Here is a 27988-nt window from a genome sequence, read left to right as displayed (position 1 = left end):
GAAGTAACAAGATTGGATGAACCAAATATAAATCTACTTTTGCTAGGTTCCAGGAACCATCATCCAACTGGCACACACAAACACACTGGTATAAAAATAAAATGAGAAGCAAGCTCAAATTATCTGGAGAGATCTGACACTACAACCAGAACCAAGTACAGAACTCTAGATGTCTAGAAGCATCCCTTAAGATTGCTGTTCCTTCGCCAAGCCTGAAACATTTTTCTACTTTCTATTGGATTGATCTCAGCACCATCATGTCCTGCTTCATGGAATTAGAACAAAAGGATCACTACTCAGGTACTTTCTTCAATTCTCCCAGTTTTCTGGAGCAACACTTCTTGAAAAAGCACATATTAGCTGCAAGTTTATCTGCGGAATGATGGCAAGGTCATAGATTCAACGTGGAACTGAATACCTAACTACTGGCACAACATTAATAGAATGGAAATTTGCACAGAATATTGTCCTCTCCTGCCAATAATCATTTAACTTCCAAGATTGTAGATCAAATTATTTTATTTTATTTATCCTTTAGTTTTCCATTAATTCCTAAGGAGATGGAATTTGTACTAAATGAACTATGGCAATTTTAATTCTGAAGGCAGAATTAAGGCAGGGAAGCATTGGTCCCTTACTTCTGACATAAGTATATTGAGCAGTTCCTATTGATTCTAGTGACAAGAAAATGCTGGCCTTCCTTTCCCATTAAGATCAGAATCCTCCTTAAAATATCAAACATGAGATGCTGAAGTCTGAACCTTGAGCAATACAACATTCTAGACAACTTTTCATTCTGGTTTTACACCAGCTTTCCTCAACATGATACAGCTCAACATTTTTACAGAAAAACTCTTGTTCACCACATGATTTTTGGCTCAGACTATGGTGTTGCACGTAGAGCATAAATTGGGACGGCTGATTTAAATTAGTTCAATAAACATAGAATTTGCAATAGGAAATAACAGAAAAATCAGTTTGTACACCCTTTTTTCCTATAAAACAAATATTTGGCATTTATTGCTATAAATAGAAACTTGATAGTGTTCAGTAATACCTAGGGCATGTTTAGTGGTCAGATGTTCTTCCAGGAGCCAGAATTTTTCCCCCTCCTCCTATGGCCAGCATAGGCAAAAATAGATAATGAAACTTCATCAGTCATTTCTGGGTTTAGAAGCTAAGCGGAGTTTGTTTTGAATCTAGTCAATTCTAGATTCAAGATTCTAGATTCAATCCTCTAGGGAATCCCAGATTGCAAATTAGACTTTGGTCAAAAATATCCTTGAAGAAGGCAAGTTGCCATTGTTGTCCAAAAAAATGACATAAACATGTCCATGAAATGACCAAGAACTGAGCTCCACTTGAATCAAACACCACCTTTACAGTACTCAAATTCCCTGGATTTCATTCATGCCACTGAATCTGACTTTTCTTATTAGGAAATAAAAACCCATAATCTAGATCAGTGTTTTTCAATCTTTTTTGTGCAAAGGCACACTTTTTTCATGAAAAAAATCACGAGGCACACCACCATTAGAAAATGTTAAAAAAATTTAACTCTGTGCCTATATTGACTATATATAAAGTGTTTTTCCCACGGCACACCTTACACTATGTCACGGCACACTAGTGTGCCGTGGCACAGTGGTTTAAAAACACTGATCTAGATCATTCTAAAAACTTCATTAACTAGAAACTCTGATCAAATAGCCTAGCATTATATTCCGAACTATGGCTGTGATCCAGACGCATTAAAAATAAACAGGAATGTGATTACTGATATCAATGAAAATTAACTTTGAATCAAGATGGCAGTTTCCCAGCTTTTAAGGCAAAGCTTGAAGAGAGGCGATGATGCTCACCACAGGAGTTAACATGGCTTGAAGAAGATCCTGCCCAAACTCAAGAACCTGATCTCTGAAGAGCACAATGGGGTAAAAAATCTATCAGCTCCCTTGCCTTGCTCACCCACAGATCACATAAAAGAAAAAGACCCAGTCATTATTATGTTTACCATTAACTTGAGCTATATTGTGTGTTTTATAAAGAACAAGTTTTAGAGTAAAACTGTCTGCTTCCAGATGAAGATAAAGCTAACCTCTCTCCAATTTATCTGTGGGCATCCCTGCTGAAATCTGCAAATTATTTAAGTACAGTTGCATCAATGCTTGGCACTACAGGAGATGTACATAAGTGAAACATGCTGCCTTTTTCAGTAGTGAGCACAGATTTTATCAGCCATATTTAGTTAAGAGTTGGAAACACCAAATGCAGCAGGAGGCAAAGTGCAGAATCCATTTTTCGTCAGTGGTCTCTAGGACCAGAAAAAGGACAATTAAGGACTGATTTGGCCTGATACCATCAGGTGCCAATGTGCATAACCCTGGCCAGGTCCCAATGATTGAAATTTAGCCAAAGGGGAAAATTTCTCCAAGGGAGCTTCTTGCACGTTCTCCCTCAAATTAATCCCCTTTCCTGGTCAGCCACAAGAAGAATGGTAGCACTGGGCAAAGACAACCATCCGTAATCTGGAAGCTGGTAGCTTTGTTTGAGAAACAACACCAGCATGTGATTCAGGCATACTTCACAGGAAGCTGCATCACACCCAAAGTGGCTGGCTGGCAGCCAAAAGGAAAGAAAACACAGGGTCCTGCAACAGATTTGACAAACACTAATTACAGAAGACATCATGCCAGAAACAAAGGCTTAGTGGAAACCCACTCTGGCATTTCCCCAGCCCTCTTGGCACCACTCCTAGCCCACTGACGAAGGTATGTTGCAGATACAGCCTTTGTAGACAGTGCACTGTTCTCTATTGTCTTCAGGGAGACGCTTCTCTTTTTGTCAACCAGTTTCCCCGTCACTTTCCCCATTGCCTAATGAAGACACTGGATGTGTAACTTTTGAAGAACCATTTGGACCTGTAATAAATTTCCCTTCTCCCCCAAAACTTCCACCCTGTGCCAAAAGCCACCCAATATGGCAAACATTCCCACGAGGCAGCTCTCAATATCAGCAGTGGTTCAGCAAGCCTTTAGAGTTTTCGAAATGTCATGGTATCCAACAAAAATCAAGAAAATGTTAAGGCCCAAATGAGATCAACTAACTGGAATGTACTACTTAGCGCAGGAGAAGGAGCCAGGTCAGACAGTCCATTCATCAGCCTAACAGGAAAACGGCTAGCAATTTATGGATGGTCACATCCACTGCAGTAACTGGTGAAGGAGAGAAAACCCCTCACAGTTGGGTCCTGGGATGGTGACTGCTGCTTACCAACTCCAGACTGATATAGCTTTCATTTGTTCTAGTCTTCCTGTCTAAGGAAATATCTGGAGCAACATCATTTCCTTTCCTGGCTCTTGTTGGCCTTGTGCTCAAATGCCATTGTGCTGTCTCTGATCTTGAGGTGGAGCTTTCCCCCACCAACAGTAACTGGGTGGAGTGGTGGCTAAAGAGTTACAGCGCCAGTAGAGTTGGAGAGTTCAAGGAATCAGATGACTGATCCCCACTGCTGCTGCTCCTCCGGTGAGCTTTGGAACAGGATTCTGATGGAGAGAGTGGTGAATCCTGGTCCAGCACGCTGGGATAGGTGAAGACCAAGTTGGATGTTCCAGGGGTAACAGCAGGAGTTGAAGTCACCACAATAGGTGTGTTGAGTGGCTCTTCTCCATAAAACCCCCCAACAATGCTGATGGGCTTAATGACAGATCTCTGCCCTTTTTCAGGATCTAAAGAGGAAGAGGGGATCTCTTCCTCCACAGGCTCTTGCTTCACCACCACATGGCCACTCATTCCAGTCCTCAGGGCCTGGAGGTTATGAGGTGGAGGGGTTTGATGCCCTTCGGGAGTGATCTTGCACATGGGGCTATGCGCCATTAACATGAATTTCAGCTTCTCTTTCTCTTTCTCTAGTTCAGCAATCTCCTTTTGCAGCACTGATTTCTCCTCCTCCAGCTCCTCTGTTTCCTGTAGATCCAAGATAAAGAGGTGGTCAGCAAGAAGAACAGCAACTAGCATTCCAAGAAGGGGTTTCAAGATAAGCAGGCTTTACTTCAGTTTTAGCAACTGTAGCAAAATATGTACTTGCCTCAGTAAGGGGGAAAAACTAGGTCCTCTGAATGAGTCTGTTTAACTTCATAAGGACTGATGGCTGGCCATTTAAAGGCTAGATAGAGATCTGAAAGCAGGTTTGAAAAACCAAAACACAAAACCTTTTCTGACAAAAATTCACTACACTGAGATTCATATTTGAACTTTAAGCTCCTTCCCAAAATTTACTTCATTTATTTATAATAAAATACTTGTCACCATAAGAATCTATCAAGGACTGGATGTTGTCTATGTACACCTACTGGCTGTTTTGATAAATTTGAATCAATTTAATAGGTAAAAAATTGGAATGATTGTAAGATTAGTGCTCTCATTTGCCTTACAAGTAAAGGTGCAACCACAATTTACCTGTAACTAAGAATAGATGCATTCTTGCAGCAAAAATATGATCTCCAAAAAGATATGTGTGCAAAACAGGTTTGAGATAATTATAGTTCTTTTGCAGGTCATGAAGAAAAGCATAAAGAAATACTCTATAGGCATTTGCTTTTTTTTAATGTTAGGCCATTTTTAACACCTTTAAATGTTTTCTCCACCATATTTGTATGATTATCTGGTATAAGCAGAATGAGGGAAAGTGGGTAGATCACTATTCATACATATTCACCTTTATTATTTTACTCTTCTCCTTTTGTTAACCAATTCCAACATTTTCCCTATTCCCTAATGAAGGCATCGGATTTGTAACTTCTGAAGAACCGTTTAGCTCTGTAATAAAGTTTTATTTTCACCCCAAATTTCCAACATGTACCAAAAACCATCCAACCATCACAAGAATCTCCATGGGGCCGCTCTCAACATCAGCAGTGGTTCAGCAAGCCTTTAGAGTTTTAGAAATGTCATGATATCAAACAAAAATCAGTAAAACTTTAGATCATCTTGTATCACATAGCCACAAAAAAATCAGGATATTATATTCCCCATTTACAAAGTTATCCAGCTTCATGTGCAGAGGCCAGCCTATTTTAGCACTTTGGACAGGAGGCTATTCAGAAATCCCAAGACTATAGGTTAGAAGGGAAAGTCAAAAACAAAAGACGTCAATGGGATTGACTACATCAATATTGTTTTCAAGAAAATGATAGAGTTTGTCCATGAAGTCACTGTGTGTGGAGCTCAATTCAACAAGTCTTCATTTTATGTTGCAAAAAACAAAGGACATAACAAGAAAGGAGGAGATTTGTGCCAAATACATACTGCCTGGAGTTTCTCAGTCAGCTCTCGGCGTCTGTTACGGCATTTTGCTGCTGCTAGCTTGTTCCTTTCTCTTCTAATTCTTCGCTTCTCTTCTTCTTCAGGTGATAACTGTAGATAAGCAAATGAACAAAACATTTAGTTCAAGCTGGTAGTTTGAGGGATGAATCAATGAGAAATGTCATTCAACTGATGAACTCATGGTTTCATTTTCACCTTTCACATATTGTTCAACTGATTTATATTCCGCTTTCCCTTCAGGAGCTCAAGGCAATATATCCACAACCCTCCCTCCTCAATTTTTCCCACAATAACTACTTTGAAAGGTGATTTGAGTGGAGAATGTGTGATTGGCCCAAAGTCACCCAGTGAGCTTCCATGATTCAAGGTGAATGTGAACCTCGATCTTTCCAAGTTCTTGTCCAACCTCTTAACCTCAAACACTATACTATCCTGGAAGGTGATAGCAATTAGGGTCTGAAGACTGGTGAAGATAAGCCAATTACTTCAAAAGCTATCATATTACTAGCTGAATAATGCAATTCTGGGTGTCACACCTGAGGCTCCCTCATATGGATCCAGGGGTTCTGAGAAAACATTCTTTCTACTATCAGGCTTTGATATAATATAGCACTGGAGCCACTGGGGAGAAAGAAAAAAATGATAGCGAGGTGGGGGAAGAGCACAGGAGTGGGGAAACCACAGGAAGATTGGGCAAGAAAACAATGAATCTGCAATTAAGGCTGAAAGCAAAGATAGAAGTGGTTTTGCAATGTGGGTGGTTTGTGAGGTAAGAGTATAGGAAAATGTTGCAAGTTTTTCTTTCTTAGGAAAAAAATCTGTGTGCTTCTTCTCCTGGGACAACAGTCATTAACTGGAAGGTCAGAAGCCAAGGTCCAGGGGGCTGAACAAACTGGAATGACCCTAATCAAATCAAAAGAGATGCCTTTCAATTTTTTCCTCTCCTACCTCTGATTTTTTAAGATAAGACCCTACATTTCCTGCATCATCAGGCAGCTCTTAAGCAAAAGGAGATAAATGTCATGGAGGGTGTATAGTGTGTTTCAATAAGGCCACACACAGCCTAGAGAAGAGAATTAATGCTTTTTGAGGGGGACTGTAGATAAACGCAAATTTCTAGTAACTTCTCTGCCCTCTCCTACCACCTGTACATGTAGCAGAGATAACAGTTATCTTAAAACAAGTTCAGCATCCCAACTATAATTAACCATCTGTTACAATGAAAAAGGAATTAAGCCACCCAAAAGTTTTCTAATTCTAATTAAGCATCTAATCCTAAACAACTTCTTTGTTGAATCTAATGACAAACTGGAAATAAGAAATGTGGCCCCAATGCAAAATACTTGAATGGCACCCATGCCCAGGGACGAGGTTTTATTCTCAGCTACATTGTTAACTCTCTGATCCTTCTCCTTATGCCTGAATAGCCAAGGTAAGGTCCAGCCAGATCCACTGCAAATCAGCGGTGGTGAGAAGAGAAATCAAGATATGAAGATGGATGTGGTGTCGCAATCAAAGGGGTGGAGTTTTGATTGTGACACTGCACCCATCTACTCGTGTCCCAGATTCTTTGAATCACAGCATTCAGAGCCATCAACTGTACTGAAAATTATGTGAAATTGCACTAATCCTGAGCCTTGATGGCTTTAGAATGGGACTCTACCAATGAAGAATACCACCATTTTTTATTTGATTTCTATCTTACTTTTCATTCAAGAGCTCAAGGTGATACAGTGTTTTCTCCTATTTTCCTCACAGCAGACTGTTTATGAAATAGGCTGGGCTGAGAGGGAGCAACTGGCTCAAATTAAGTACATAAGCTTATGTGACTGAGGGTTGACTAGAATATGAACTGCCTTACATCTAGTCCAACAACTTCATCGCTGCACCACATTGGCTCTCGATAATGACTAGCTGTAACAGTTAGGACAACACTCGCCCATCATGCTAAGCCTGGCTTTATTTCAAACATTGTTTAAATTTGCTATTGTGGCCTGGTTTCTGTACATATCCTTATGCCATAATGGGTGGGTTTGCACACTAAACCAGAGGCACAGAAACCACATTATGCCATAATATAATAACTAATGTGTTACCTTCAAGTTCAGATATATATTTATCTCTAAATTAGTTGCTCAGGAAGAACATGAGCTTGCTATTACCTCTTGCCTACTTATGGATTATCCAGAGGACTACAGTTGGCTACTGTGGGAAGGACTGCTTGGCATGCTCTGGGCATGTCCAGGGGAACAGTCCTTATGTTCTTAGGACAGAACTATCCATTAGAGAGAAATACAGGGGTGCTGCCTTACGTAGCAAGCTCATATTATATTTTCATCTCCCTAGATTTTTAGTTCTTACAGTAGTTATGTAAATCCCCAAATACAAAAAGTTTTTTAAAAGTTAAATAGTAGCTCAATAATATTTAACAATATTGGGTGAATATTGACATGCACCAATAAGCCGGGCTTTAGTAATCTATTTAGCCATTTTCAAGCTTACATTTTGCTCAGAATTCCTGATAATTATTCAGCAAATTAAGATTCTTGGATTCCCTTTACTTGAGAAGTTACTCCGTAGATGTCCACCAGACAACAAAGAATGGCATTTTGTATTATATTAAGCCTTACACGTGAGTTACAACCAACAATATAGTCGCAATGAAAATGAGATAATGAATCTTTCCAATGCTTTTGGAAACCATACGTTCCACTAAAACTATCTCTGAAGGAGACACAATGAAAACATTAATGCAAATGAAAACTTAAGCAGCGGTATCACATCAGATTCGGCTAATAATTTAGCTTACTGAAAGCTGACAGTTCTGATTGGATTCTACCTTAACACTACAAATCTTTCCAGTTTTGTAATCCAAGATTCCTTCACTGGAAAATCCTGGGACCAATGCAAGGTCTCACACCAATGTAAACTAGTTCAACTATGGTTGGTAGAGACCTTCTTATACTGGTCAGTGTTCCTTCAAGCTAGATTCAGGTAATGCACAAATCTATTGTCAGTTGCCACCAACATTTGAAGCACATACTTAAAATGTTATGTCCAATATCAAGTCCATTCCGCTAGTTGTTTTAAATAGTGGAGCTACCTGTTCATCTCTTCTCCTCCTGCCCACGGTGGTCCCAATGGTTTTAATAACACCAGGCCTTTGTAGGGCTGTGTGTCCAGTAACTGAAGACAGATTGGGCAATGCGTGGCTGTAGGGATGCGAGCGAGAGTAGGCACTTGGCATGGAGGTTATCACGGTGGGCTGAACCATCCACTGTAGATCTTGGCTGGTGGTTATTGCGTTGAGAGTAGGAATAAATGTGTTGCTCGATCCTGGCATATCGACCCGGAATTTCTAGAAGACACAGAGAGAGAATTCAGCAACCTATTTAGATGAAAACATAGGATGCCAAAGAACTCCAGGGAAAAATACATGCATTGCTTGCTTTCCCACCAAATGAAAATGATGTGCATCTAATTCATCTGAGCATCCTTGCTGAAAGCAGTTTATACATGACTTGGAATAAAGGACTCTAAAAAATACTTTTAACTGGAGATGCCAAGGATTAATTCAGGACTTTAAGAGCCGTGGTGACGCAATGGTTAGAATGCTGTACTGCAAGCTGCTTCTGCTGACTGCCAGCTGCCAACCGTTTGACAGTTCGAGTGTCACCAGCTCAAGGTTGACTCAGCCTTCCATCCTTCGGAGGACCCAGATTGTTAGGAGCAATATGCTGACTCTGTAAACCGTTCAGAGAGGGCTGTAAAGCACTATGAAGTCATATAAAAGTCAAGTGCTATTGTTATTAACATCCAAAGAAAATGCTTTGTACAACTAGAAGAATACTTAGCAAACCATTCTTAAGGATCAACAATATTACAATAAATATGGTAAGATTTCTATCAGATAGCAGACACTTCCATATTGCTGCATGATTTCAGCATAATTGTGAGATTTTGTTTTATATTAATTAATTGAAATGTTCTGAGCTCAGTTTTCAACTTAATGCTTGCTAATTTAAGCAATACTTTCTCATATAAGTAGGCCTAATTTTTCTTCAGCACATTCTTATCCAGACAAATACAGTTTCTAGACTGTGTGAACAAGAATATTATCTGGAAAAGCCTAATAATATTTCATGCAATCTTCGCTTGAAGTTACAGTGTTCTTGGAAAAGTGACTTAAGACCCATTCTCAAGCTTACAACCACTGTTTCATCTTCTTGGGTCATGTGATTGCAATTTGGGAGTTTAGCACTTGGCTTGCATTTACAATGGGTGCAATCTCAAGAGATCACATGATTGCAATTCCCAGCCATCTTCCAACACGCAAAGTCAATTGGGAAACCTGGATTCACTTAAACAGGTCATTCACTTAATGAGTATGGTAAAAATGATAATAAAATCAGATCTGATCATGTGTTTGACCCATTTAAAAACTATATCAGTTAGTGACTGAAATTCCTGTTTCAATAATGGTTGTAGGTTCAAGGGCTACCTGTAAATGAATTTGCTTCCCATTTTTAAATACAGTACAATTTTATCTTTTTCCATCTTCTACTTTAACTCATACATGACATACTTTTTGATGCTTCAAACAGTCAAGCTAGAAATGTTCAAAGAGGAATTATTCTTTGAAAGTTGTTTTTTAATGTAATGTTAACACATAATTTTATAGCTTCAGATATGATAGAAATATATAGAGTATAAATACATATTTGTATTACATATACAAATATGGAAATTATTAAAGATATTGAAAGAAACTGTATTCTGAATTGTTATATAGGAGTAATATATTAATAATTGGAGAATATGCAATTCATCTTTCCAAAAATTGTTGTGGTTCATTGAGAAGAACTGACCTGTATACTGGAGCAAGCTTTTTATGGTCCCAGTATTGATTTAAATACTAGGTAGGATATGAATACATGTAATTTATTTTCTATTACTATAAATCAGCATCTTTGGTAGGATGTTATTTTGTATGAATCTTTTTAAATATACAAACCTTCAATATTTATTTGCAAGGCAAACAATATAGAATAAATCTCTAAACCCATTGAATACTAGACATTTCTATTTCTCATTCTATACATTGGAGCAGCCAATGATTTGTTAAAACAATACAGAAGTGAGAGCAGACTGTTAAACTGAAAAACGCCTTTGGTTCCTCTTTAGCATTGGGCAGAATACATTGTAATTTGCAGATGACTAGCCAACAATCTATATGAAATAAATGCACTATTGATCTTCTTGGATTTCAGCTTAAATGTACTATGTAAAAAACAATTAAAGGGACAAAGTTGAATTGTATTAAACCGATTCACTTGTTGGAAGAAATATCCTTCTGGATTCAGTTCCAAGTGGGAAAAAGACACTGGATTCATGGAAGTTGCTTGGAAAGAAGGTTTATTAATGATGGACAGGACCACATGGTTTGAGGTCCTGGGGGAAAAAGGAGGATCACATGCATTGAAGATCTTGAAGAAAGAAAAAAGGAGAGATGTGGAGAGTCCTGGGTTTTATGCCGCCTCTTGTGCCCTGCCTTAGAGGTTCCTGTTCCTGTACAAGAAATTTATCCCATTGGCTGTCAACTCCCAGGGAGTGGAAGGTCTTAGCTAACTTTGTAGGCTGACTGTGCCCCAGGCTTGACTGAGCCTTGCTGGATGATGCAATCTCCCCAGGTGCCATGTGGTGAGTTCTGTTGCTAGATGGGTAGAGGGCTAATCCTATCATGTCCTGAGGGCCATACCTTAATCCCATCACCCTGGAGCTGAAGGGGGGCAGAGAGCTGCAGGAAGCTGCTGTCTTTAAAACATGCTTCTCCTTTTCTCATCCAGGGAAATATAATATTCTGCCTTTTAAATATTTCCTAGGATATTTCATTTTTTTAGTAGAGGGGTGCTAACTTCCTTCACACTCAAAGCAGAAACCTACACATAAGGGAAGCCTTGCCTTGACCAACCTCTTCAAAGTGCTTAGATGAAGCAAACGCTCCCCTCCCCCATAATGATTGGATTACTTTTGAGCAATATTAAGCATAATGTATAAATTATTTTAGCAAATTGATCACACTTGTGTCACTAACAGCAGAATTCTCATAGCAGGAATAAATATGGCTTTGTTATTAAATAAGCTTTTGCTGCCAATTTAAAGAAATCTTTTCGTATTACTCAGACCTGACTTTTTAGCATAATACGAAGACAGAAATCGTGGGGATAGACTGCACTGATTGGATTGGCTGGAGCCTCCAGGTAACTTGGCGTTTGAAGATAAGTGTTGCAGAAAACTGGAAAACATGAAAGCAAAGATGTGTGTGTGTGGTTAGTACAGATAAGAAGACTGAAAAGTTCAAACGTTTCTATGCATTGCTGGGAAAAAACCCACTGAGCGTTTCCAGTTTGGCAAGGGATTGGGTAAATGAAAGTTGCAAATGTTTATCCTTACATTTGAAGCACATTATTGACTTTTTTTAAAAAGTAGATTATTTATGGAATGCATACATATTTCAAGTGGTTTCATCAAGAGGAAGGGGAAAAAATCAATCTTGGAACATTTGTTTGAAAAGTTATTTGTACATATTTGTGAATTTTGTTTGTGGAAACAGGATAATAAAGCACAAGCCAGTTACTCAGAGAGCGAGACTTAACTCTGGAAAGAAAAACAAGCAAACAAACAATAGATATTTCTGCGCAGAAAAAAAAAATAGTACATATACTCTTAGCTATACAAAAACAACTTAATACTACAGATGTTAAGTTAGTGAAACAAACTAAAAACTAAATAACTTCAAATGCCACTATATTTTCAGCACTCTGATATTTACTGCTATATTCAGGCTTGCTGGGAATATGGAAGAAGATTGTAGAAAATATGGGAGCTTAATCATTTTTATTTATTTATTAGGTATCTGGTTTTTAAATCAGGAACTCAAGTCAATATAAATAATATTCTATCCTCCTTGTAGCTAAGGATAAAGTAGAAGCTTTGCCTCTCTGCTCCTTATCCAACACCCTAGAGACACTACACAGCATTTAGCGCAAAACTAGGAGTAAGAAGTTGCAAATTAGTAAAAAATATAAAGAGTAACAAGTTGCAAATAAAAGAAAATTGTACGTTGTGGACTATAAAAAAGATTACTAGGAAGACAACTATATTCGGGAACTACAACTTTCATTTCAAATGATTTGGACAGAATAGTTTCACTGAACATAAATCATTGTTGTAAAGTGATAAGCTTTAAAAGAGATACTATTTAGATACACAATGTCTTGCTTATAAATGTTTCTACAATCTTGTAAATTAAATTGTAAAGTAAATCTCTGGGAGAAAATCAAATGCACGATTGCTTATTTACTTTGAGCTGGAATTAGGTATCTGGAAAGATGTGAGATTATTTGCAAATGAAGAGATAAAAAAAATAGCACTGGCCTTTACAGCTAACAATTTGTCTTGCAAATGAGATTTTAGATGTGAAGATGATGTTAGAAATGAACTGCATTTCAAGTACAGGGTTGTTTACAGGTTACTAGTCTACTAAATGAAATCCATAGGTTATTTGTGTTTGTAGGAAGACATGTTTATGTTAAAAGCCAAGGAGAACTCAAACGGATGAAAAGGCTGGGTGCAATAGCACAAGTTGCCGAACAAACAGGTTAATCCTGCAGTAAATGTGGAAAAATCAAATAATGAACAAATTAGTTCATTTGAAAGAATAGGATGATTACACATTTATTCAAATTCATAGCACATATGACCAGTTTTATAACTTAGTGCAAGAAATGGAGTTTCAGTGGTTAGATATACACGATAAGACATCTGCAGAGTTTTTTATATTTCACTAAATTGCTAATTATAATGTTGATAAAACCATTTCTATTTCAGCGGACGCTATTGCTGCTGGATTGGAAGTAGGGTTTGCTTAAGTTTAGTTCAAAATAATTTTAGTAATGTCCAAGAAAAGGGAGGTATTCTACTTACTATTTTAAATCTTATTATACCCAAGTGGCACATTAGAAAGGGTAATGCATTAAAAGGACGTTTAAAAAGTAACAGTTAAATCAGATTAGTCATTTGGCAAATCAACAGCCTAAATTTTCACAGACATTTAAAGTTAAAAAAGTATGCCAAACAATTGAGAAGAGAAAAACCAAAATAATATTGCAGAAAAGCAAATACATTCACTTTTGGAAGTTAAGGAAAATGATTGGTGAAAACCTGCTCAAGTAATGGGAAAGTGCAAAAGTCTTCCAGTAGGAATACTAGTGATAATATGGTTTAACACAGAAATAGGGAAGATCTACAACTTGCTAGAGTACTAACTGTAGCTTTCTGAAAACAGGCAGCATCAGAAATATTGAAAATGCAGTAAAATGTTGCAACCAAACAAACACATTAGAATTTTTTAAAACTACTGAAAACATGTGGTGAAGAGTGATTACACAAAAAGAAACTATTAAGCATTGGAGGAAACAAGTAAAATAAATCAGTGAGACGCAGGGATTCAATTACTTCTGAATAGTGGATTACTCAAGTATATTGTGTATATTATTGTGGCAGTTTGATGACATCTGTGTTATTAGTAGCAGATAGTGACATTTTTTTTCCTTCGCGGAGCTGGGGTGGGCATGGCCTGCACATGGCAGCCCACGGGCCACCAGTTTGACACCCCTGCTTTAAATGAACAAACTGAGACAGCTGTATTATTAAAAGGCAAAGTTTTGTTATTACCCCACAAAATAATATCATTGCATCATTCTTTGGATTTGACTTTTTAAATATTTAAAAAATAAAGATATTGCTTTCATATCCCATGACTGCTATATTGTATGGTTTTGCTATGACTGACAAGTGAGTCTTTTGCATGACAGAGCACCACCCCAGAAGGGCAATCAAGGCAGAAATACCGTTTTTGCTATGACAAAATGGATTACCTTAGTAAAGTCGTGGTGGCTCAGTGGTTAGAATGCAATATTGCAGGCTAGCTCACCGCTCACACAGGAGTTCGATTCTGATCAGCTCAAGGTTGACTCATCCTTCTATCCTTCACTAAAAAGAGGCCCAAGATTGGTAAAATGAGGACCAAGATTGTTGGAGGCAATATGCTGACTCTGTAAACCGCTTAGGGAGAGCTGTAAAGCACTATGAAGCGGCATATATGTCTAAGTGCTATTGCTAAAGTGGAATGATGGAGCTTTGCAAATCCATATTAAACATGGCAAAATCATTAAATGAATTCAATGGCATTTAATCCTAGGTAAATATAGGAAGGATAGCAATATAAATCTCTAATGTCAATGCAGTCTTCAGGCAGAAAATCTGGGTGTTGCTACAGGACATTATTAAGTCCATAAATGCCAATGTTGCCATTTTTTACATTCCTGCATGCAGGTTTTTTAAGATGGTTTAAAAAACAACAACAACCCAGAAGGTCCACACCCCGATCTAAAGCAATAAAAGAAAAAAAATTCTTCCATTTTGGTCTCCCACTTTTATAACCACATCTATGCAAGGGATATGATCTACTGGAGTCCTTCGCACAGATTTGGGGAAGTGGGAAATATATAGTCACATTCCCATTCTTTACAAAGAAATTTTTTCTATGTTTTCAGTAGGAAGAAGCAACTAAGATCTGCACCTACGCTGGGCTTCCGTAGTTAAAGGGGCTAGGATGCTTGGTAGGCTAAATTCCCTCTCAGAATAAGATTACAGATTCAGGAAGAATGGATAAATTGTTTATTGCATAGAGTAAGATTTAGGAACTAATTAAGAATTGAAGACAATATGAGAAATCAAATTGAAAATCTCATAGTTTAAACTCAGTCTCTTCCAGGCATGAATATACATTCAGACCAGTTCCGGCAGGCACTACTGCAGTGGGATTAAAATTGTTCTGTGCATGCGCAGAAGCTAAAAATAAGATTGTGGCCCTACAGCACCGCCCAGAGAACTGGTTCGGGAGTGTGGCTGCCAGTTCCAGCAACCCAGGCCGTCAAACCACTACCGATTCGTCCGAACTGGTCCAAACCGGTAGGAACCCACCACTGATTCAGACACAGGCATACACAACAAAATACAACTAAGGATACAAATGAACAAACAGCTCTGAACAATTCACATACATCAATTCATTCACATCCATATCTTTTAATCTGCTTTTAGCTCCACATTTCCATAGATGGCTATTTCTCAATTCTCATTTCAAAGCTGGGCCTGCAGAAACCAGCTGTGAGAGATTCCATCTCCTCTTGATATAAGATGAAAAAAAGTAGGGATATATGGAGTTGGGCTCCTGCCTTTTCAGAAGCTGATCTGAGAGAGGGTGGGAATTGTTCTTGGTTGATTGCTTAGAGCCATGACAGCAAACCTATGGCATGCATGACAGAGGTGGCACCCAGCAGCCTCTCCGTGGGCACACATGCCGTCGCCCCAGTTCAGCTCAGCCACACATGCGCATGCCACCCACCAGCTGGTCTTCGGGTCTCTGCTGCACATATGTAGGGGGGAATGCAGGGGGCCATAAGCACATGTATGGGGGCATGTGAGGGGGACACATGTGTGGGGGCCATGAGAGCATTGCATTTTGTGGGTTTGGGTGCACACACTTTGGGCACTCGGTCTGAAAAAGGTTAGCCATCACTGGCTTAGAGATTGGGTTTCCTGGATTTTGATGGGTTCTGTCCACAGTCTAGGTCAATGTTTCTCAACCATGGCAAGTTTATAGATTTCAACTGTCAGAAATCTGAGGTTGAAATACACCCATTCTAAACTTGACAAGGTTAAGAAACACTATTCTGGATTGACTGCTTTATTAACTCTTTCTTATCTAAATCCCCGGGAGTCCTTTTTCCTTCTTCATTACAACTTTACTCTGTGACCTGTGTCATCATGCATGAAATATGGAGGAGTAGATGAGGAAAAAGTTTTGTTTTCTAACCAGTCATCCCAGAGAATACCAGCGTGCAACTCAGTCATATTCTACTCAATTGTTTATGCTCCAAGAATACCAAATAGTAACTCAAAAGACAAGACTGACTCATAGAATGACAAAGCTTCAGCAGCCTTTCAGGAAACACTGGCATGAGATGAAGAATATATCCCTGGCTCTTTAAAAGGCGAAAAGTAGGCTGATCTTAAGCAAACCATTTCATATTTAAAACTAAAAAGTTTGTGTGTTACTGGAGGAATCTGAATGACATTGAGCTTGTCAATTAAGCCTACTGAGGGAGGAAACTACTGGAAAATCATAAGTTTGTAGGCTGGACTGGGAAGTCCAAAAACATCAAGAAAGAAAACTATAGCAAAAGTTTCCATACTTTTTCTGTGAAAATTGAATGGTTCCATTTCCTACAGTCACATCTTTCTTTTCTTCTAAAAAAGCTTAACAATATCAACAATATTTGCAATATAACATTATAGTATTTTTAAAAGATACCCTAAGAGAATTTTAGATTATTCCAATACTCCTATTTTTTCCTACTTATTGTTTTATCAGTTAAAATGTCAATAACTGAACTTGTTGTTCTGGTATGTTCCAAGCTAATGGAAAATGAAAAAAGATACGGAAACATAGCAAATGAATATAAAAACAAAAAAACTGTTTCGGAGACCCTGTTCCATCAATATGGCATAGAATTTTAAGCCCTGGTACCAGTTAAAATACTTCTGTTCTATATGTCTGATCTGGAGACGGTTTTAAAAGCAGAATATAAAGATGCCTCCAGTTGAAGCAGATTTATGTGCCTATACTTTAATAATACTGCATAAAAAGTGTTTTGGGATTCAGATCAGAAAAAATTCCCTGAATTTTTTTCCCCTCTGTCTAGACAAAACAAAGAAGGAGCTTTTAGAAAGACACTAGATAATAATTTATTTCAAAAATGTGTAAGTATTTGTGTGCATATATAAAAAATTTAAAGGCATACTAGTCTACCTTGTTTTGTTTTCATAGTAAATCTGGAACTTTTGCTGGCACCAAAAGCTGGGGCAATGGAGGAAAAATAAAACAACTGAGAGACTCTGAAGGAGGAAAAAAAAGTAAAGAAAAGGAATGTGTTTCTGTAACAAGGAGACAACAATTGTTGGATTAGGTTTACAGGCTATCAAGCCCTAGCATGGGGTTTTTAAACCCATTAACGAAAAGTATTTGCAGTATAAGACAATGATCCCCACTGTTTTGATTGATGAAATGACATTAAGAAAGTAAAATAAACTAGTGAACTAAACAAAAACAGGAGATCTGTCCTGCAGAATCCAAACTAAGGTCAACTACTGATTCAGAATTTGAGGATAATCCGCGAAGATGGTAGTAGTCTTAACTGTGAAGGTATGTGATGAGAAAAACACATATTTATTTTCCAGAATGATGCAACATAAACAAGGGAGCCAAGGAACAAGGGGAGAAGTCAGTGGTGATACACTGCATGTCCTCATCCTCACAACCTGCTTGGGAAAGTTAACCTTCTAGAATAGTAGTTAAAGGCGGGGCGGGGGTAGGACTTACAAAGGAAAGAAAAAGCCCAATGTAAAGCAGAAGTCTGCATTAACAATGGCTTTCAACTTAAAATACTCAGTCTTGCTATTCTCTGAACTAACATCCCTCTGTAATCAACAAGGAAGCTACTCCTCAGAACCTCCCAATGAGCACATTTAAGAGTTAAATGCTATTCTTCAGTGTTACATTATAAAATCATGGCTGATGTCACATGAGCCAAAAAGGCATACTAGAACATGCACATTTTTGACACACAGTAATCTAGACAAGCTGTTTTAGCATCTTGATATGTGTGCTTTAGACAATGAAATAAGCAACCCGACAAAACCTGCTGTTGTCCATATATACCAGAACTCCAGTGGCTTGGGACTTGAGACTGCTGAGAATGCCATGGATAATCAAGAAAAACAACCCAATCAAATAAATCAAACCAAAGTTTTCATTCAAGGCTCTCTCTAAACTATTATGTGAGAACCTGACTCCCTACAGAGGGTTGTAATGCTGGGAAAGGTAGAAGGAAAGAAAAAGAGGACAATCCGTAATAAGGCGGACGGCTCAGTTGCAATGTTGTTGGGTACGCAATTCAAAGACCTAAAAAAACAAATTAGGAAAGATTGTCACAGTGTATGTGGTCGCTAAAAGTACCCACTTTTAGTCATTTGTTTCAGTGCCATTGTAACTTTGAATGTCACTAAGTGAACTGTTGTAACTCGAGGACTACCTGTATTATGTTATATGATGTCAGATGTTAAGGGAGGGGTTCCTATCATATAGGTCATCTAAATTATTTATATGAGTACACAGAAAAAAACATCTCCTAAAAAACCGTGGAATAAAAATAAGCAAAGTGGCTCAGATACAATATTCTTGGCAACTACGGTCATGGCCTCATTCTTTTGCAAATAGGAATAGCCCTAGAGACAAGACAACTGACAACCAAGCAGAAGGATTTTGAGTCAGGATTTATTCGAGGGTTAGTTTGTTTGCTTAACTAATCTGAAACTGGTTATGTGCACCTCTCTGTGTACATGCTCAGACATGCTAATTTCCAACATATCTGGCTACAGGAAAAGAAACAATCTTTCTAATACTATTTTTCTTTTACATTTTAGTAGGATTTCCCCCCCCCCCTTTTCGATGAAGCACACTTCAGGCTCAAATGGATATTCTTGAGTAAACTTTTGCAGGATAGAAAAGTTAACTACTTTAATTATTAAACATCAAGCTGCTAACCTTTTTCATTCAGAGCTATCAGACCAGAATAAAAATGGAAAGTTACTGTGGACGTCCATCATTCAAAGCAAAGAAGAGCCATTGTGCATTTGTGGGTTTAAGAAAAATAGTTCTGGATTTCCCATAAGATTTGCCTTATCCTATATTATGTCTTACAGCAGACGCCTAAACACCCATAGTAAGTGATGTAGTATTCTATACAATACAATAGCAGAGTTGGAAGGGACCTTGGAGGTCTTCTAGTCCAACCCCCTGCCTAGGCAGGAAACCCTATACCATTCCAGACAAATGGCTACCCAGCATCTTCTTAAAGACTTCCAGTGTTGGGGCATTCACAACTTCTGGAGGTAAGCTGTTCCACTGATTAATTGTTCTAACCGTCAGGAAATTTCTCCTCAGTTCTAAGTTGCTTCGCTCCTTGATTAGTTTCCACCCATTGCTTCTTGTTCTACCCTCAGGTGCCTTGGAGAATAGTTTGACTCCCTCTTCTTTGTGGCAACCCCTGAGATATTGGAACACTGCTATCATGTCTCCCTTAGTCATTCTTTCTATTAAACTAGACATACCCAGTTCCTGCAACCATTCTTCATATGTTTTAGCCTCAAGTCCTCTATCATCTTTGTTGCTCTTCTCTGCACTCTTTCTAGAGTGTCCACACCTTTTCTACGTCGTGGCGATCAAAACTGAATGCAGTATTCCAAGTGTGGCCTTACCAAGGCATTAAAAAGTGGTATTAACACTTCACGTGATCTTGATTCTATCCCTGTTTACGTAGCCTAGAACTGTGTTGGCTTTTTAGGCAATATCTTCTGATTTTGGAAATAACAACCATGATAAGTAACCATTTATGTTTGAGATCATTCTTCCTAATAAGAGATATAACCAATGGCAAGATAAGAAGAACCTGCACATCCTTATTGAACAAATCTGCTACTCTTCTTAATATTATATACCATCACTATAACTCCATGAGGATACTCAGCAGTAGATGAATGACTTGTTGAGGTCACCCATCAGCCTCGTGGTGAAATTGATCTGCTGCATTCTTCTCACTGCTTCACAACATTTGAGATTTATTTATTTTTTACTGAAAAGATCAGCCTACCATCAACTACGATGATGGCTTACAGCATCTCATCTTTTTTTACTGTTTCATAAATTGAAAGATAAAACTGAAAGATTATCTGATCTGAATTATTACGATTCAGTATTCTACTTCTGGTTCAGATCCTTAACATTGCAGGTTATTTTCAAGACAGGTTCCAGGGTAAAATACCAAAATATATCCATTATGTGCAAAGTTAGCTATACTGTGAATTTGTGATAACAGCATAGTTTTCATAAATAATATACTGCTTTAAGAGTGCAGCAATTTAAAGGCAGTAAGTTCCCAAAGACAAGATCCCTCACTCTGAATTAAGAAAGAGTGGGGGGGGGGGGTGGAGAAGGTTGTGGATAGATAAGAGAGAGTGAATTCGATACATTTTTCTCTTGTCAGGCAGCTGACATAAAATAAGAAGTTTATGAAACATTCATTCTTGAGTTGAAGTTCAGATTTATGCTTAATCTGCAACATCAGTAAGAATCAAAGCAAAAGATATTGCAGAAACGCTCATAATCTCTTTGAACTGTCAGACATAAACCATACATGCATGTTTTAGGACATGATTGGCATGTCTTTATTTAATCTGGAACATAACAGCAATGTCTTGGGGTGTATACACCACACCCCTTTCGGACCAAGATGTTCTTCATTTTTTTATTGCATTTCCATAACTATTAAAACATACACATTTAGAATGGAACTACTATTATCACAAACTGTCAACAAACACTGAAGGCATGAAACAAGATTGAATTTCAGGACCTCTGTGCAAAGGATTTAACTTTTTGGTCTTTTGACAAAGATTAAGGGCAGCATATACTGCTGTAGTGAATACAGGTAGTCTTCGACCTACGCCCACAATTGAGCCCCAAATTTCTGTTATTAAGTGAGCCGAGGTGGCGCAGTGGTTAAATGCAGCACTGCAGGCTACTTCAGTTGACTGCAGTTCTGCAGTTCGGCTGTTCAGATCTCACCGGCTCAGGGTTGACTCAGCCTTCCATCCTTCCGAGGTGAGTAAAATGAGGACCCGGATTGTTGTTGGGGGCAATATGCTGACTCTGTAAAACCGCTTAGAGAGGGCTGATAGCCCTATGAAGCAGTATATAAGTCTAACTGCTATTGCTATTGCTATTGCTAAGTGAATCATTTTTAAAGTGAATTATGCCCCATTTTACAACCTTTCTTGCCTCTGTTGTTAAGTGAATCAGTTGATAAGTTAGTAACCTGGTTGTTAAGTGAATCTGGCTTCCTCATTGACTTTGCTTGTCAGAATGTCACAAAAGACGATCACATGATCTTGGGACACAGCAATGGTCATAAATATGAACAAGTTGCCAAGCATCTGAATTTTGATTACATGATCATGGGGATTTGGAAAGGTCATAACTGTGAAAAACGGTTGTAAATCACTTTTTTCAATGCTGTTGTAACGTTGAACTTTCACTAAATAAGCTGTTGTAAGTCGAAGATTACCTGTAAAGTTGTTGACTCTACAACTGAAATTTTATAAGAAATACTGGTACGGTCATATATATATATATGACCAGAAGTATTGTCATATATATATGATATCAAAGCCTGAAGCCGATTGGGCTTCTTACGTTACATCCAAAAGATTGAAAAGACTACTAACAGATAGTGGGCATATGAGAAGGCCAGAGTTAGTTGGCAACTTGACCAGTCATTTGAACAGCACAATCCTGATCTTCACAAACCAGTAAGGTAAAGGGACCTGAAACAATTCCAGTCCTAGAGAGTAAAGTTTACAAAAGTGTGCAGGAATGAGTTTAGATATAGGTGAAGTTTTTTCAGAAGGGATAAAACTTTGAGACAAAAATGAACCAAAAATACTGAGAAAGCAATAATTTGAACCACACGGGTATTTTTTAATATGCTGTATATTTGAAGCAAACAAATCGCCCCATTCCAGGCACTTTTTGTTAATTTCTCCTTCCCATTATCTATAATCTTTGGAAATCTATCTGGATTAGCCAAAAGAGGGCACCAAAGAGATGTCTTTGCTATGGAGCTGGGCAGAGAGAGTCATTTCTGGTAAAAAAAAGGGGGGGGGATTCTTTAGTGTATGGAATCTTGCAGACTGGAATTACTAGCAAAGTTTAACACAGAGCAATTATGGGGGGGAAGCGCCTATAGTTTATAGTAAAAATAATGTTTTATTCCCCATGTTGCTGTTTTACTGCAAAAGTAATAAGAAAGGGGGGGGGAAGCAAAGACAACCGATGTAAACATGTTATGAAATATCATAAGTTTGTGTAACAGAGGAGATTGTGCAATGCCTTTCAGAGAAGCCATAATTTTTGCCTATGATGAAAAGGCAGCTGGGGGTGGCGGGAAGAGAAATAGAGAGAGAGAGATGCAAATTGAGAGGAAAAAAGGCGGGGAACAAACCGGCCATCAGACTTCAGTTCCAACAGGAAATATTCCTCATTCTTTAAGTTCCGACATCATTCAAGACCAGACACTGACCAAAAAAAAAATATCCCAAAAATGTAGTCAGGGTGCTCAGATCCTGTAAGAACTTGCATTCTGAAGGTCAAAATCCAATCAACAATAAATACCAACAAGCTAAGGAATGTCTGAATACCAAACAGTAATTGCCCTCTCTTGTTTGCCTGAAGATAAAGCAGATACCAAAAAAAGGACATTCCAATTCCTTCTGGGAAAAACTGTTTAAAAAATGTAGAAACCAAATTGAATCCACTCCTTTGAAAGGATAGGAGGGGGGGTGTTGCATTTTGCCTATGGAAATTACTGTATCATTTAAACAGCATTTTCAGCACAGACCAAAATGCTTCATGAAACAGAATTAGAGTTAATGGAAGGGAAAATGATTCCAGCTAGAATAAAAGAAAAGAGCTGCAAAAAAGAAAGAAAGAAAATCCATAATTTAAAAAGTAAAATTCATCTTGCAGATTCCACTAATTTGCAATAGAGCAACAAAGACAGTAATACACTCTGTCTAATCTAGAAAAAAATATCTCTTGCTTTACGTTTTTTCAATGTAACAAATGATTTACAATCCATTGTAAAAATGTTTTTTCCCCCAGTAAATTGGGTCTGTAGTCTGGCCATTTATTAGATGGGATTAAAAAGAAAGTGCTGAACTGCATTTACAAAAACATATAAAACGTCTGCCATCGTTAACATACTGAAATTTAAAAAACAAATATGTAATCCTACATCAGATTTCGAATATAAATTCTATGTTTTCAATGGAAAACACCATTTTGCTTGGCGTGTATAGTATCTAGTTCGACAACCTGGGTTAAATTAAGTTATAAATCAAGCTAATGATACTAACATTAAACCCATTTTGGAAAGTAAAGGTAATTATTTCAATCAAGCTTATTCTGGTCAGAGTTGTAATTTCTACCTTTTCAAATACAAAGTATTGCAGCCTCCTTGAAATCCTAAAAATGACATGGAAATTCTGTTTGTACAGTAGGAGAAAAAGGAAATCTTTGAATCAGAAATCAATTTATTTGAAGATTAACAGAAAGAGATATGTGGTTCTTTAGAAATTTGAAGAAGTTATTTCCATAACCCTGCAAATTCGGTCCACTGCAAATCTACTACTACCAAATAAAGCACAAATAAATGGGGTGGGTGCCATAGTAAAAAATGCTAACCATTACAAATATTAAGGAAACATTTTGCATTTTAAAAATATATTGGAAAATTTAAGATAATTATTTGAAAAGAGAGGGGAAAATTTCTTATTTCCAAATAGTGAGGCAGAAGCATATTATCTCTGTAAACCCACCTTCACTAAACAACCAATATTTTCCCGTTTCTTACGACTATTGATTCATATTTTTCATCCAGGATACAAAATCAGTTCAGACACTAATAAACACAAAAAAATAGAGACACATTATTGCCAATTTTTAACACTAAAATCAGCACATTAAATGTTCATAAAAATATCTAATTTTGTGAACTGCCGAAGTGTAACAGAATTTTGCCCACATACAATTTGCTAGGCTCCTTCTTATAGGCCAACTGCTACATAATGAAAATAACCTATCTTTCTTTGGAACTTTGAAATAATTTTCTAGAGGCCATTGTAGATTCCATTTTTCTAGATTCACACAATGGTATTACAAATGCATTACAGTCACATTCCAAATCCTTAATTCTGTCCTGACAGTTATGTGAGCTGGCGCCATATTCCCTGAAGACATCTCTATTTTTGTTTTATTTTTTCCAAACCCTAAAAATGATTATTTCATAAACTTAATTCATTTGAGTTGAAGGAACTTTGGAACTGATGCAGTTCAAAGGAGATTCCCATTGTGGCTTCTCCTGGGAATAGACCTGGACTGTTCCCAAGAACTAGTACCTTTCACAATTTCCTTTCTCTCCTTAAAATTATATTTCTTAAATAAGAAACTTAGAGATAAAAAATAGAGGAATGATCAACCCATATAAAGAAAATATATCTTTCCATAAAGTCACATGCATTTCAACTGACTTAATTCCCTGTTTCTGTCATTTAAGTGACCTTTTACCCTGATTAAGTCTCACAAGGGTCCAGGTGAGCCTCAACTAGCCTGGGATTATATAGGCCTTTAATGTGGGTACCACTGGGCTCACAGATGTGTCCCTTGGAAGCATTAAGGCTCATTTCATTGCCCCTTCTAATTTTAAAATCATTTTTTACTTTTTTTTATACTTAACATTAGTTTTCTGTTGGGAAATAGATTGCTGCAAAGCAAAGCACCATTTCCAACATAATCATGTGATGCATGTTAGCTCATTTGTATGTTTTGGTGTGGTGTACTTTTTGTCTGAGATTTTCTTCTATGTGGGAGTATAATGATCTGTGTGTTTCTTTAAACATAACCTGTTTGCATTATGTGGGGAAAAAAGTATTTTGTTGTGCTTTGTGCAGGCAGATACGTGTTTTGGCACTTGACATTCAGACCACACCTCTGCATTGTATTCATTTGGCAAAGTTATTTATCTCTCAGCCTAAGTCTCCTCAATTTGCCCTCTGTGAAATGGGTACTGGAGTAGAAGTCTATGAGCTCAAAGCAGAAATTTTGTGATTGGAGGTCCAGAATTCCTTCTTGTCTTCATAGGTAAAGTTCATAGGTAGCCTACAATTTCTGTTTTGTAGAATAGAGGAGTTTTGTGACTTGCCCTAACTATCTTGGTGGGCATTTGTAAATGTGCAAGTCCTACTGCCCTCTCCAAATTATTAAGAACACATATAACTTTCTCTTAAAATGTGCCCAATGCTTAAAAGGGTTGGGGATTCCTGGCTTATGGTCCTTCCCCAGAGCCGATTATTTTCTACTCTGTAGAATCTTTCCCCCACAACCACAATAGCTGAACGTTTGGAAATACCATAAGGGAAAAATTCAAGCCAAAGAAACGTTATAGATGGCCAGCCCTACATTTAGCCTGCTGTTTGCAAACTGCTCAATTAGGGAGGGGTTTCTACTGAATAGACCTGAAGACCCAGTTGGTTCATCTCCTCCTTTCCACTCTTAAAAGTCCACAAAAGAAACCAAGTTCTTCCTTTGGCTCACCTTCAGCTGAGGTACCAGACATTTTGGCATTCTTTCCCAATGGCAACCATTGAAGAGAGCGGCCCACGTAGCCCACTTTTATACTATTTACAGCCAGTGGAAACCTGTGTTAACAGTTCCAGAAGGCTACTCATTATTTCCTCTCTTTTGTTCCCAATTAGACATTTTATTCCGAGAAAAACACGCCCGCCAACCGCCATTCCCAGCCACCCCTTTGACCTGGCGCTCACGGCTCTGTACATGGAGATTGCCGCTCAGGCTTTCCCTTCGCCCTGGATTTTTAGACTCTTGCCCAGAAAGGCTCCCCCTTCCCTCCGATTCCTCGTTAGAGAACCTCAAGACACACTGATCTCCCCTGATACAACCTTTCCCCAAAAAGACCCCAGAAGCCGAAAGTACCAAAGCAACCCCCCACCCTCCCTACATCGCCTTTGGCTCCACCAGAGACCAGCACTGGCTGCGGAAAGCTAGACCGCCCAAGGGGCGCAGGGGTTCGGGTTCTGCTGAACTGAAAGAGTCCGGGCAAAGGGATGGCGAGCGCACGGACAACCGTGAAGCTCTCTTTTTCCTAGGAAGAAAAGGAAAACAAGGCAAGGGGAGAGGACCGCCCGCCCCCAACCCCGCTTACTTAGCCGGCGCGCCGCCCAAATCGGTGGCTCAGGGTCGCATTGGGCTTGTCACTCCGAAGGGGCTGCCTCCTGCCTACCAACTCGCTCTCTCTCTCTCTCTCTCTCTCTCTCCCGCCTTGCACTTCCAAGGACTCGTTCGCCCGCAACCGCCCCAACTCTGGAAAAGCCGCGGCCGTTTCCGCCTCCTTTTAAGGTGTGAGCGCGCTGAGAGGCGGCTATTGGACTGGAGGCCAAAGGAGACGCGTCGCCCGCTGCTCCCCTCTTAATCTCCGACTGAGGGAGAGGTCGAGGCGCGCACACAGGAGGTGGACAGGGGTGTGGTTAGCGAACTTTACTATTTGATTAAGGAGTTGCTGCCAGCCGCGGAGGGAGGAGGGGGGGGCACAGATCGCTCGCGGGGAGGTGGGGGGGGGGAGAAGGGTGCGACGGAGAGGCGCTGAGGAGGAGGAAGAAAAGCAAATAATAATCAGCATAATAAACAGAGACCCGAACCACGCAAAGCCACATTAAAATAAAATGAAAGAAAGCGCCCCCTCCCCTATTTGCCCAAAGACAAATTCCTGTTACGGGGCCACAAATGGGAGAGAGTATGAATTCAGAAGAGGAGAGAAAGTACACGTGTTCTGGTAAAAGGAAAGCCTCGCTGTCAGAACTCGGATTTGGGCAACTTGGCGACCAAGGTGCTCGGGCTGGCCCCTACCTGTTGAGTTGTGATGCTCGAGTAAGTTTCCGGATGCCCTGGAGAAGTGCTGCTGCCCCGAGAGGAGGTATCAAAATTCGTCGGAAAGTCCTGGTACATTGTCCAAGATGCAAGCAGGAGGGGAATAATAATGAGAAAAAAAATATTTCGAGCTGTTGTTCCCTCTTACTCAGTCCCTTCCTGTCTTGGTTTCCAATCGTATAATTTGATGCTTTAGATTTCAAGCGCGCTCAGGTGGAGACGGATGCAGCTGGCAGTTTGGATTTTGATTCTATTTTAAAGCAAGTCCTGATTTTCTCTCTCTCGAAACAGGACCGTGGGATTAAAAAAAAAAAAAGAATCACCCAAACCTCCCACGTATAAAAATGCAAAATTCACTGCTTGCAGAGCAAAAATATCGAGTCTCTTAAGAACGTCAGCATAACTATGAAAAGGCTTTTTAAAAGAAAAAGAAAAAAAAGAAGCGAGTTCTCTTTCCAAACGCGCCTTTATTTCTAAAGAAAATTGGACGTGTCGTTTCCCCTTCCTTCCCCTTTGCCTGCCTACTGATATCAAAGTCTTGATCTCTCCGTAGTTTTAAGGAGGATCGTTGCCTCCTGTATAATTAAGCCCTTCAGAAAAGTGCCGTCTTTCTGCTCGAACTGGACTCGATGACTCAGCCCGGGATTTGAGGCGCTTTATTTACTTATTGTTGAAAAGATTCGGCTGAATTATCGATCTAGCTCTGGATTTGGCTCTTCTCGGCCATGAAAGCGAACTCTTCTGTCGTCCCCCCCTGCTTACACGTACCCCCCCTCCCTTTCTCTTTCCCTTGGAGTAAGCGCCTCTCTAGTTTAGTATCCTTGTTTTCTGAGCTCCTTTACTCTCCCTGGATGAGTCAGGGCGATGGCATTAGTTCAAATCCCGAGCCTCATTGCATCTCCTCTTCTTAAGATCTGT

General features: G+C 38.8%; 1 protein-coding gene across 2 annotated transcripts; it reads right to left on the bottom strand.

Moving 5' to 3' along the window:
* Positions 1–2306: 2306 nt before the first annotated feature.
* FOSL2 (FOS like 2, AP-1 transcription factor subunit) lies at positions 2307–27988 on the bottom strand. Of its 2 annotated transcripts, none has more exons than XM_032216748.1 (4): positions 27050–27988; positions 8429–8683; positions 5308–5415; positions 2307–3966 (listed from the first exon to the last, which is right to left on the bottom strand). In XM_032216748.1, exons 1-4 carry the CDS (start codon positions 27146–27148, stop codon positions 3457–3459), a joined length of 972 nt encoding a protein of 323 aa, XP_032072639.1. In that variant the 5' UTR covers positions 27149–27988; the 3' UTR covers positions 2307–3456. The 2 variants fall into 2 exon arrangements, with proteins under 2 accessions (XP_032072639.1, XP_032072640.1); XM_032216749.1 differs by lacking the exon at positions 27050–27988 and adding an exon at positions 26349–26615.

This window comes from Thamnophis elegans, chromosome 4 (assembly GCF_009769535.1).
Source record: "Thamnophis elegans isolate rThaEle1 chromosome 4, rThaEle1.pri, whole genome shotgun sequence".
Taxonomy (NCBI): Eukaryota; Metazoa; Chordata; class Lepidosauria; order Squamata; family Colubridae; genus Thamnophis; species Thamnophis elegans.
The sequence above is the reverse complement of the archived record's forward strand: the minus strand, read 5'-3'. Positions and strand labels throughout refer to the sequence as shown.